The sequence below is a fragment of the Peromyscus californicus genome, unplaced genomic scaffold, assembly GCF_007827085.1.
Source record: "Peromyscus californicus insignis strain IS unplaced genomic scaffold, ASM782708v3 Scaffold_1__1_contigs__length_55948999, whole genome shotgun sequence".
In the NCBI taxonomy this organism is placed as follows: domain Eukaryota; kingdom Metazoa; phylum Chordata; class Mammalia; order Rodentia; family Cricetidae; genus Peromyscus; species Peromyscus californicus.
The window spans coordinates 34,520,988-34,533,601 of NW_026294492.1; the positions used below are offsets into that span (position 1 = coordinate 34,520,988).

At 44.0% G+C, this 12,614-nt stretch overlaps 1 protein-coding gene across 2 annotated transcripts in view; it reads left to right on the plus strand.

Annotated features, from left to right (window-relative positions):
- The window catches only part of Dync2li1 (dynein cytoplasmic 2 light intermediate chain 1), a 38,281-nt gene extending 26,420 nt beyond the window's left edge, over nt 1–11,861 (plus strand). The window contains exons 9-13 of one of the 2 annotated variants that reach the window (XM_052746445.1): nt 410–486; nt 811–881; nt 4,252–4,349; nt 4,755–4,847; nt 11,587–11,861. In XM_052746445.1, the coding sequence (XP_052602405.1) occupies nt 410–486; nt 811–881; nt 4,252–4,349; nt 4,755–4,847; nt 11,587–11,649 (402 nt within the window). In that variant the 3' untranslated portion in view covers nt 11,650–11,861. The remainder of the gene's footprint in view (nt 1–409; nt 487–810; nt 882–4,251; nt 4,350–4,754; nt 4,848–11,586) is intronic. The other variant, XM_052746446.1, reaches the window with a different exon arrangement.
- Nucleotides 11,862–12,614: the final 753 nt, after the last annotated feature.

Consider the following 12,614-nt stretch of genomic DNA (forward strand, 5'->3'; position numbering starts at 1 on the left):
CAGCGAGTCCCAATGTCTGTCCCTGCCCGCAGCTGCCACACCACTGCCCTGATGGCGGGCAGTGCACCTGCAGATGTTACAGTCACTTTTGATATATGCCTCTAGTTGTCTAACCAGGAATGTTGGTGTCTACACACAGCACAAACGTGCAAATTCTGACCACCTGAGAAGGTGAAGTGATTGCTGTGTTCACAGGGGTCCTTTCCACATCATGCACTCGTGAATTCTGGGTAGCGAGGCAAGTTTATCACGATTTCTTTATTCAGCTTCTGTTTTGTCTCCCCAAATGTAAGTGTTTTGAGGCAAAGAAGTTGTAATTCTCTCGCTGTGTGTGCTTGTTCAGAACCGTATTTTTACCGGTTACAGAGATTATAGAACGGAGTTTAATTAAATCTCCTGTTTGTTGCAGTTTACCAGCAAATCGGAAGCTCTGTTACTGAAAATACGTGGTGTTATCAACCAGTTGGCATTTGGTATTGATAAGAGGTACTGTTAAACATTTTCCAATTATCCTTGTTCCCTGATTTCTATTATATCTTCTCTTCCATCTCTTTAGCTTTCGTTTTGTTATTATTTTCTTCTGCTAATTTTAAATGGAATTGAAAGTTTTAGTGTCTATCTTTTTGCTTTGCTCTTCTCTTAGTTTAGACTTAGAAGGTGGGATTCTGTCAGAGTCAGTGTTCACTGGTCCATTTGGGTCAATGCTCTCTCGTCAGTGACTTATATAAAATTGGCCCTCGTGTTTACAGTAGAGTGTGGCAGCATATTCGATTGGTGACCTAAATTAGAATCTTTTTCTTTGCCATACAGCAAATCAATATGTGTGGATCAGAATAAACCACTGTTTATCACAGCAGGATTGGACTCTTTATGTCAAATAGGTTGGTGAACTTATTAATATTGCTTAATCTTTTTAAATTGCTTATTGATTTTGTCTTCCTGTTTCCTTGGTCTCCAGCACACCACCATTTCTGGCTTCATTTTCTGGCAGTTATTTCATATGTATTTATTTTATCCAGAATTGATGTAGCTTGCAACACACTGATATATTTGTGGTAGAATGTATGGTACTACATGGGAGACAGATTTCTGATCTCTATTCTACTTTTAAAGAAATGTACTTTTTTATTAAGAAAATTTTTTCATTCATTTTACACACCAATCAAAGATCCCCCTCTTCCCTCCTCCCATCCCCCCATCCTTCCCCCACAACCCCCCCCCCACAAGAAGGCAAGGCCTCCCCATTGGGGAGGCACATTCAGTAGAGGCAAGTCCAGCCCCTTCTCCCTGCCTCAAGGCTGTGCAACGTGTCCCATCATAGGTAGTGGGCTTCAAAAAGCCCCCTCATGCACCAGAGATGAATTCTGAGCCTACCGCCATCAGGGGGAAATGCATTTTTAAATTCTAGTTCCCCAAGTTTAGAAGAAATCAGGAGTATAGGGTAGTCAGGGGACTGCAGAGCTCGCTGTGAATAATGATCGACTATGTGGGGCTGAAGTGATAGAGTAAACCAAGAACCTTTAAATACGCCTTAATTTTCCATTATAAGACAGTTTTCCAGTTGGGTGTGGTGGTATATCCCACCTGTAATCCTAGCACTCCGGAGGCTGAGGCAGGAGATTGCTTTAAACCCAAGGCCAGTCAGATTGGGCTGTATAGCATGACCCTCTTTCAAAATGTAAAAAAGTGCAAGACGGAATAGTCTGCCTTAGCTATTGAGATGTATTTTCTAAACTCACAGAATCCATAGTATATTTATCAAGTCCCCTATCTTTCCAAGAAGCTCTTTGGGCCTAGCAATTCTTTAGAACCTTGGCTATGGTTTGATTTTTCACATGGCAACAGGCTGGTGTTTCCATCCTCTAATACTCCTAAGACCTTAGCAAAGAATGAGGTGGTGTTGCTTAATGGATGGTGGAGACAGATTGGCATCTTTTTAGTAGTGCCAGCTTAATTTCAAGAGCCCTGAGAATCACTGTGCATGCTGGCAGAATTCTGTCTGTGGGAATAGTGCACTGATGGATGACGCTGATGGAATTCTGTCTGTGGGAATAGTGCACTGATGGATAACGCTGATGGAATTCTGTCTGTGGGAATAGTGCACTGATGGATAATGCTGACGGAATTCTGTCTGTGGGAATAGTGCACTGATGGATGACGCTGACGGAATTCTGTCTGTGGGAATAGTGCACTGATGAATAACGCTGATGGAATTCTGTCTGTGAGAATAGTGCACTGATGGATAATGCTGATGGAATTCTGTCTGTGGGAATAGTGCACTGATGGATAATGCTGACGGAATTCTGTCTGTGGGAATAGTGCACTGATGGATAATGCTGACGGAATTCTGTCTGTGGGAATAGTGCACTGATGGATAATGCTGACGGAATTCTGTCTGTGGGAATAGTGCACTGATGGATGACGCTGATGGAATTCTGTCTGTGGGAATAGTGCACTGATGGATGACGCTGGCGGAATTCTGTCTGTGGGAATAGTGCACTGATGGATGACGCTGGCAGAATTCTGTCTGTGGGAATAGTGCACTGATGGATGACGCTGGCGGAATTCTGTCTGTGGGAATAGTGCACTGATGGATGACGCTGACGGAATTCTGTCTGTGGGAATAGTGCACTGATGGATGACGCTGACGGAATTCTGTCTGTGGGAATAGTGCACTGATGGATGACGCTGATGGAATTCTGTCTGTGGGAATAGTGCACTGATGGATAATGCTGACGGAATTCTGTCTGTGGGAATAGTGCACTGATGGATGACGCTGACGGAATTCTGTCTGTGGGAATAGTGCACTGATGGATGACGCTGACGGAATTCTGTCTGTGGGAATAGTGCACTGATGGATAATGCTGACGGAATTCTGTCTGTGGGAATAGTGCACTGATGGATGACGCTGATGGAATTCTGTCTGTGGGAATAGTGCACTGATGGATGACGCTGACGGAATTCTGTCTGTGGGAATAGTGCACTGATGGATGACGCTGACGGAATTCTGTCTGTGGGAATAGTGCACTGATGGATGACGCTGACGGAATTCTGTCTGTGGGAATAGTGCACTGATGGATGACGCTGACGGAATTCTGTCTGTGGGAATAGTGCACTGATGGATGACGCTGGCAGAATTCTGTCTGTGGGAATAGTTAGCCAGAAAAGGCTTGCTAATTACTGAATTTAAAAATCACGGATCTGGGGCTGAGAGATGGCTCAGCAATTAAGAGCACTTGCCACTCTTCCAAAGGATCCAAGTTCAGTTCCCAGCATCAGTGTTTTACACACACACACGCACACACACACACACACACACACACACACACACACACACGGTAGTGAATCAGTGAATCAGTACTTTCCACCAGGATAGTAAGGAAGTCCTTGAAGGTCATGAACAGTTTGGGGACGATAAAGATGTTAGAAAGAATGGAAAAATCTCAGGTTATAGATTAAAAATTGCCAGAAAGTAACTGAATTTTTTAATTTTTCAAAGTAATGTAAATATTCAAGATATAAATACATTTTCCTCATTAAAATGGTGGGGCTAGTACTGTGACTGTAGCTCAGTGACGAGTGCCCAGCTGGGGTGAGGTCCTTGGTACAGTTCCAGCACCGCAAGGGGAAGAGGACGCTGAGTCGTGTGTGTGTGTGTGTGTGTGTGTGTGTGTGTGTGTGTGTGTGTGTGTGTGTGTGTAGGGAGTTTTTTTCACATCTCCACAGCACTCTGCATTTACACACATGTAGAAAAGTTTGCCAGTCGGTATTATCTTGGACTCGGTGTACTTTGGTGGGTTTTCAGTGTATACGCTGCCCACGGTTCCAGCTGATATTTGGACTGTTTCCTGGTGTTATAAAACAAAACTGTGCATAATGCCAGTTCATTATCTACTAGGAATGAACGTCTGTGTTACGATCAGTTTTCCATAAAACCAATGGTGCTCCTGCATGAGCTCTCTATCACAAGTGCATGCATGTTTCTAGTGTAAACATCAAGCTCTGGAACTACTGTTAATGGGGCACAGATACGGGTGCAGGGTGTGGAAAAAGAGTGTTAGCTCACCCGTTACTTCTTACTGCCTCTGGCAGCACAACAGCCTAGCTAGGCATCATTTTAATGGTGTCTGTAACACGGAGATGGAAAATGAGTGACCTGAGATTTGTACTTTAATAGATGACATCTGCTTTATTAATAGTTTACACTAATTTAATCTCTGTAGTCATGTGAGGTAAAACTTTCTATTTTAGGGTCCCCTCCTGTTCCCGATAGTGACATTGGAAAGCTTCAGGCCCATTCGCCAATGGAGCTGTGGAAAAAGGTGTATGAAAAGCTCTTCCCCCCAAAGGTGTGTATTCCCCTTGGCTAGAGAGCTACAGTCATCTGTGACAGGAAGTGCCATGAAGGTTCTACCATGATGACTCTGTTTCTCATGTTCCTAAATGATGAAATGTTTGTTGAGACCGTTGTAAACCAAGCACCATGGAGGTTAAAAGCTGAGTAAGACATGGCCCCTGTCCCCTTCCAAACAAAGCTCTCTGGCTGTTGGAAGAGAGAGACAAATGATGGGGGGTGGGGGTGGGGGAGGACGTGGGGCGGGGGGCGGCAAGTGTATCTGAGGTGGATTTCCAAAGAGTGGTGGAGACTGAAGAACTCTCAGTGCCAGGCTGATGGAGCTTGGTCCCTTAGACAGATGGTGGCCATTGAAATGTGGGTTGTGGGCCTGAAATGACTTAGAGAATCATGATTTTAGAGTACCAGCACCCTGAAGGCGATCCAGGACCCTGCCCGAGATCCACAGTATGCAGAAAGTGAAGTGGATGAGATGAGAATTCAGAAGGATCAGGTATTTCCCAAAACTCAATTGCACCGAAATATGGTATACATTGAGAAATTCATACATTTTCCTAATTTTTTTACTTGTAAAATTATTACATCTCGCCGGGCGGTGGTGGCGCACGCCTTTAATCCCAGCACTCGGGAGGCAGAGCCAGGTGGATCTCTGTGAGTTCGAGGCCAGCCTGGACTACCAAGTGAGTTCCAGGAAAGGCGCAAAGCTACACAGAGAAACCCTGTCTCGAAAAACCAAAAAAAAAAAAAAAAAAAAAATTATTACATCTCTGTAGAAAAAAGCTCTGATATGCATATAGAAGAAACCTGCCTTTCCACTACCCAGAGATAATGTAAAAGCTTACAAACCCTTTTCCAACTGACTTGATGTTAAAGATGGGTATGGCTCCCACCCTCTCTGCTGGAGAAATGCTTTCCTGATACTCTTTGGAAGTGTTTGGTTCCTACTCTGTTGTCAGACATAGTATAGTTTCCTAGTACTTGGAGAATTACCTTGTCCAAGGGCTTTATCCATTCAGGCCAAGATACATAAGCATCCCTGATGGACCCTAGGATCTCTGAAGAAGATGCTTAGAAGTGGACGAGCCAGGATAGCCCCATTTCAGTATGCAAATCTTAAGTAAGAATAGAATCGTTTGTTGGTGAATTCACCATGACACAAATACTGGACATAGACTTTTGTCAGCTCTCCTTTTACAGTGATAAAATGAGATGTCACACTATCTGTCCTTGGATGAGGACACGTTTGTATGGCACACTCTGCAAACTGAAAGCCTGACCGTATCTGGGCGGGTTTGTAGAACTTTGTAACTTGGGCAGTCACACTGTTGGAAGGGTTATTTGAAGACACTTGTCTACTGGGACTGGCGACCCAGACATTTTTCCTAGCACTCACTCTTTACCTTAAGAGGTCCTCAAATTAAGTAAGCAAATGTTTTATTTAAACATATTCCAGACAGCTTGAAAACCTGCTATGAATATGTAAACGGTTTGGTAGCTCTAGCAAAGCTTGAAACATGAGGTGGGGACACTCAGATGAACTGATGTAACCCTCATTGTGCATGAACCTTGGCTGGAGAGGTTACTGGAGGTCATCTCCCAATTAGTATTTGAGTCAATTATTAACTGTCATTATTGGTTTCTATTGCATCTTGACTGCTTTAATAAGGTCATATGCACAGACGTTAGTAATGCGCTGACGTATTTGAACTCTGAATTTACACTTTGGAATTGTATCTTCTCTGACTTCACTTTGAGTGAAAGTGGAGGACAAGCCCTGCGCCTGGAGCGTCTTGCTCAACTGTGGCATTCAGTTAACGCATCGGAGTGGCTAGAATGCTTGGATGACAGATTTTTTTTTATTACCTAAGAAAATATGTAATATCTCCATTTTGCCTAAAAGCCAATTTAATTTGTGTTGTTCTGGTAGATAAGTTGTGCTAATTTCAGACTGCACACATAGAATCTGCATGTCATTTGTACTTTTTGCCATACAGGTACCACAATGATTACCATTTGATGCTTGATTATTTCATTGATAGCTGATTCTAAAGTTTGACATCCTGATATCCTTTTTTTTTCTGTTAAAGCCAGGTAGCAGAGGCAGGTAGATTTGTGTGAGTTTAAGATCAGCCTGGTCTACATAGTGAATTCCAGGACAGCCATAGTGAGACCCTGTCTTGAAAACAAAACAAACAAAAATTTAATTTGAATATTTTTTCATGCTTTCCATGAAGGAATTGCAGAAGCTTAAGCTGTTCCCAACTGTGTGCTGATATGCAAAGTGGTAATCCTCTCAAAATTAATTTAGGAGATTCTTAACATTCTCTCTAGGCATTTACATGTATACCTGTATTTTGTATATGGGCAATATAGTTGCTGCCAGTTTTACTGGGATAGCTTAAAACAAAAGTTCATCCAGCACTCTAGAGGCTTCAGCAGGACATTTGCAAATCTGAGATCAGCCTGAGCCATAGAGTGAGACCCTGTCTCAAAGATAGATAGATGATAGATAGATAGATAGATAGATAGATAGATAGATAGATAGATAGATAGATAGATAGATAGACAGACAAGTTGACTGACAGATAGAGAGAAAAATGATAGAGAAAATAAAAAATTATGAGCTTTAGGTGAAAATCTAACCAGTTGTCTGTATCTCCGTCTTCATATTGCTTCTTTTATCTTTTAATGATTATTGATTACTGGGTAGCATTTTCCCTTGAAAATACCATTGTGATTTTTAGATGTGAGTTGGCACTGAATAATGGTGTATTCATTTAAAAGAAGAGCTTAGCTGCTTCTGACTTAAATCTGTGCTTAGGATTTTCCATAATTCCATCCAGGTGTTCCCCTTGAAGCAACCTGCAGGCTCCTAAGGCAGAACTGGCCATGGCTGACCTACCTCTGACCCAGCCCTGGCTCAGCCTTGTTCTTCTGAGGAAGAGAGACGACATCCTGTATCATTAAATTATAGTGCCGTTGTCTGTGAGTGGAGGGCTAGCTCAGAGCCTACGCCAGACAGGCCTTGATCTTCCCTTGGCTCTTTCCCTACCCCCAACACCCATTGTTAGCACCTGAGATTGTTAGTCTGGAACAGAAAGTGGCATTCCGAGCCTTGAAACATTCACAATGAAATTGGAGCCTGGCAGGTTTAGGATGGAGCAGCAAGCTTGTGGCTTCCATTCAGTCCCACCCAAAAAGCTCAGTTGCCACTGAGGAATTACCTCTCTATACATAATCCCTCCAGCAAAGTGGTGGGCACCCCACCACCACATCCCACAATGCTTCATTCTTTTAAGATCGCTATTCAAAAAAAAATTTTTTTAACAGTCTCATTTGGTAGCTCAGACTGACCTTGAATGGACAATCCTACAACTCACTACCCCCAGAGGAACTGAAAGACTATGCCACTGTGCTGGTTGGTTTTATGTCAATTTCACACAAGTTAGAGTCATCTGAGAGAGAGAGAACGGCAATAGAAAAAAAGCCTTCATAAGATCCGACTGTAGGCAGGTCTCTAGGGCATTTTCTTAATTAGTGATTGGTTTGGGAGGGTCCAGCCCATTATGGGCAGTGCCATTTCTGTGCAGGTGGTCCTGGATGCGCAAAAAAAGCACACTGAACAAGCCATGAGGAGCAAACCAGTAAGCAGCACCCCTCCACGGCCTCTGCATCAGCTCCTGCCTCCAGGTTCCCGCCCTGCTTGATTCCCACCCTGACTTCCGTCGGGGATGGATAGGCACATGCAGGTGTATGTGTAAGCTGAAATCAACCCTTTTCTCCCCCAAGCTTCTTCTGGTCGTGATGTCTTATCACAGCATAGCGAAGACAGCCTTTGGATCTGTCTTGAGCCTAGTCCTTTCCCACGCAGGGAGGTCCTGTAACCTGTGAGGCCAGCCCACGGCTCAGAGCATGGGCAGACCAGAGCTGCCTGTGGACGGGGTCTGCCTGGCTAGCACTCTTTTCTCTTATTGCTCAAGTCTCTTCTGTCAGCTTTCACAGAAAGTCCTTGAGCTCGAAGCCATTCCTGATTGTAGGGAATCTGAAAGGAAAGTGTTTGCTCCACCCTTTTACCTCTTTTCAATATTTTTGTTAAAAGAGGAGAAAAGGGAAAAGTGGTCAAGGTGACACGTGACTGTAATCCTAGCCCTGAGAAGGCTGGGTCTATGTAGACACAGGAGTTGCGGGCTAGCCTTGGCTAGCAGCAAGACCCTTCTTTATTAAAAGGAGTCTAGGGCGGGGAGGGGAGGTTTAGGTAAATGCTTTCCCTTTTAAGGTCTTCTTGCTTAGCCATAGTTCCCTTGTTTGACTCCGCAGTTTAAAACAATCCTCTTGCTCCTAGGGCTGTAATTTAATTAAGCACACTGACACACTGATCTCATGGTTAGAGAAGAACCATGTTACTGTTCTCTGTGGCAGATGCTCCATCAGCCATTATAATATATTATTATATCATATTATATAAATGCAGTGTATCATAAGACCATAGACTGTGTGTCGTCAGAGCCTTCAGGGGTTCTTAAGAGAGTTGGGGTGGGTAGGGGGTGGGTAGTGGTGGGTAGGGGTGGGCCGGGAGGGAGCTTCTTCGTCTTGTTTTTTAATGGCTCTGTAAGCCGCCGTGGAATCCGTGTCAAGAAAACCTTGCAGCACCTTTCAAACAGCGATTGTTCTGAGTTCGTCTGCTTGTGATCTTGAAAATCTAGAGGCCTTTTGGGGGTCATGAATCAGCTAAGTACTCCTTTTCCTTCTTTTGGCATGGCCAGGTGACCGCCCCATTCTTTTCTCTGTCTGTTGTATGCAGATTATATACCACAGCCAGCAAAGACCCACAAAGCAATGTCCTCACCTGGATCTTGGTAAAAAACGATTGACCATTTCCAGTTAAAGACAAAGCTTGCACTATCACTTTACTTTTGTGAATCTTTTTTGTTGTTTTGAGACAAGGTCTATCTAGCTGTGTAGTCTTGGCTGGCCTGGAACTCACTATGTAGACCAGGCTGGCCTCAAACTTGTAGAGATCCCCCCTTTGCCTCCTGGGGTCTGGGATTAAAGGTGGGTGCCCCCACACCTGGTTACCTACTTTTCACTAGTTAGCAATCTTTAATAGGATAAGTGGGAAATAACTGGTAAACTGGATTGGTGTCACTCAGACATAAACCAAACTGAAGAGTTCCTCCAAGTTATTATCATAAAAGCATTCTCAAGTACACACAGGGCTTTGAAACTCCTCAGCAGTTCAGTTTTAATAACTTCAAGGATAACTGTGAAAGATAACCTGCACTTTTTATGAAGACAGCAATGGATTTTGTTCGTAGCAGCTGTGACCGTGAGTAACCCCAGCCGCTGGACCGTGCTTGGCTTATCATGCAGAACAACCACCTTTGTTTATCCAGGATAACAACACACTTTGTACAGTTGCTTCGGCGGTGACTGGCACAGAGTCCGCCCGGAGGTGATCCCTTGGTGATCCCCTCTTGAAGGCTACTGTCCGTGGTTTCCACCTCTGCTGTGAAACTACCTTGTGTTAAAGATGTAGAGGTGTCGGAAGGACAGAAGGAAGTCTCCTGTCTCCCCGCCCCCCACTGTTGCTGTTCTTATGGGGCACATATGGCTACCATCGGTTTCCCCCAGCTCCCCCGAGGGCTGAGTGTAAATGAACACTCATCTCCCTAATCAGTCCCTTCTGCAGACAGCGGTTTCCAGCTGTGCAGACGTTGTAGGAGCAGGAGCATCTGTCTGTCCACACCTTGCATGTTTCACTATTCTCTATGTTTTCTTCTTCTTCTTCTTCCTTTTTTGACATGGGTGCTGGGGATTTGAACTCGGGTCTTAAACTCGCAGTGCAAGCTCTCGTACTCACTGAGTTATCTCCAAAGCCGTCTGTTAGTTTCTCTTTTAAGAAAGGGTGGCACAGGCCTTTAATCCCAGCACTCAGGAGGCAGAGACAGGCGGATCTCTGTGAGTTCGAGGCCAGCCTGGCCAGCTCCAGGACAAGCACCAAAACTACACGGAGAAACCCTGTCTCGAAAAACAACAACAACAAAAAAAAAAAGAAAAGAAAGAAAGAAAGAAAGAAAGAAAGAAAGAAAGAAAGAAAGAAAGAAAGAAAGAAAGAAAGAAAGAAAGAAAAATAAAGGAGAAGGTGGTGTATGCCTTTAATCCCAGAACTCGGGAGGCAGAGGCGAGTGGATCTCTGTGAGTTCGAGGCCAGCCAGGTCTACAGGGTAAGTTCCAGAACAGCCAGCACTACACAGAGAAACCCTGTCTCGAGAAAAAAACTAAAAAAACAAAAACAAAACTTTTTACTTTATGAAGAGTTTTTGTTTTTTTAGTCAGGGTCTCCTGTATGGCCCTGGAAATCACTGTGTAGACCAGGCTGACCTCCACTGCCTTTGCCTCCCAGGACTAGAAATAAAGGCATTTGCCGCCATACCTCACACTGTGATTTTGTCTTTTCAGTGATGGGGGTGAAAACCATTGCTCGGCAAACACTCCACCACTGAGCTACACCCCAGTCCTTGGGTCTTACTGTGTAGCCCAGGCTTACCTCAAACTTAAGATCCTCCTGTCTCCGCCTCCCCAGTGATGGCCTTACAGACATGCGCCACCACACCTAGCTCGGTATGGCAAATTCCTTTTTTTAAGGTTTTTACTATTATTTTATGTGTGTGGTTGTTTACCTGCATGTATGTCTGTGTACTTTATGTATGCACAGATCAGAAGAGGGCATTGGATCCCCTAGAACTGGAGTTATAAATGGTTGTGAGACACCATGTGATGCTTGGAATCCAACCCAGGTCCTCTAGAAGAGCAGCCTGTGCTCTTGGCCACTAAGCCATCTCTCCAGCCCTAGTATGGTTCTAAAAGCAGAGTCACTGTATGGAAGGACTTTTAAATCTCAAATACTGATAATCTGCTAACTTCAAACAAACTTTTGGAAAGAGCTGAATATTGCTTTCAAATACAGATACTTTCAAATCCTTGAAGTATAAACGCCTTGTGTTGCTAATTGAAAGTGACCTGTATATTCTGTATAGTAGATAATTGTGTCTAAAACCTTACTTAGTTCATCTCTGAGCGCTGCTTAGTCTGCCCAGGAGCTTTGGAGGCTGTCTTGTAGAAAACAAGTGTTCAGTGCAGTCATTATCAAAGTCATTATCAAGAAGCTAGCAATTGCCTACTTGAAATTATGTTTGTTTGTTTCCTTAAAGTAATGCGGGTCTTTGTTTCAGGAACTGGAACAGTACAAGAGAAGTTCTTCCAAGACCTGGAAACAAATTGAGCTGGACTCTTGACCCTGGTCCACTAGTGTGGGTTTTTGTCTTCCTTCCCGAGTTCAAGTAAGATTCTTTTCTTCCCTTCTGTGGCCATGTGTGAGGAAAGCGGAGATGTATAGTGTATTAGAGGAAGTGTTCTGGTTCAGCTTTGTGAACGTTCTGAAGCCTTCTAGAGAGAAACTATGCACTGTATGTAATTCTTTGTAAATAAAAGAATTTTCTATCTCCTACCTGTGATGTCTACGCAGTCTGAATCTTGTTGGGCACATGTAAGCATCTGCTCTGGTTTATATGAATCAAGGGTGTTTGGTACCAGTTATTCTGCATTTATTTACTTATTTATCTATTTGTTAATTTAGTGTGTGTGTGTGTGTGTGTGTGTGTGTGTGTGTGTGTGTGTACACGTGTACATGCCATGGTATATGTGTACATGCCATGGTATGTGTATGAGATCAGAGGAAAACTTGGAAGACTCTGGGTATTGAACTCGGGGCAGCAGGCTTGGAGGCAGGCGCCTTTAACTGCTGGCCCATGTTGTTGGTCCTGGTAGCAGTTCCCATATAAAGCTGCGTGCCCATGTTGGACATGTTCTTTCTAGAATGTGTTCTCAGCTGCAGGTGGTAGCAAGCCAGGAAGGAGCTGACAGGTGTTGTGATCTCACCTTCAACAGAGAGGCCCAAGAAGCCGCCGCAGGTGCTTATGTACAATGCGCATTCCTGGTCCTCACACCCAGAAATTCCCAGCTGCTGAGAACGGGCCATTTTAAAACAGCAACCTCCATCCTCCCCTCTCCCCGCTTCACCCAGTGAGACTGTCACATTTGGTTTAATATCACCTTCTAAAGAACAGGCTAGCCTTAGGGGATAGCCTATCACTAAGTTGGCCCAAACATGAGTTGCTGGACATCCAGGATGACTTCCAGGCAGGTATGACATGTAAGGAGCCAGTTCTGGATAGGATAGCCATTGTCATTAGTCAGGAAT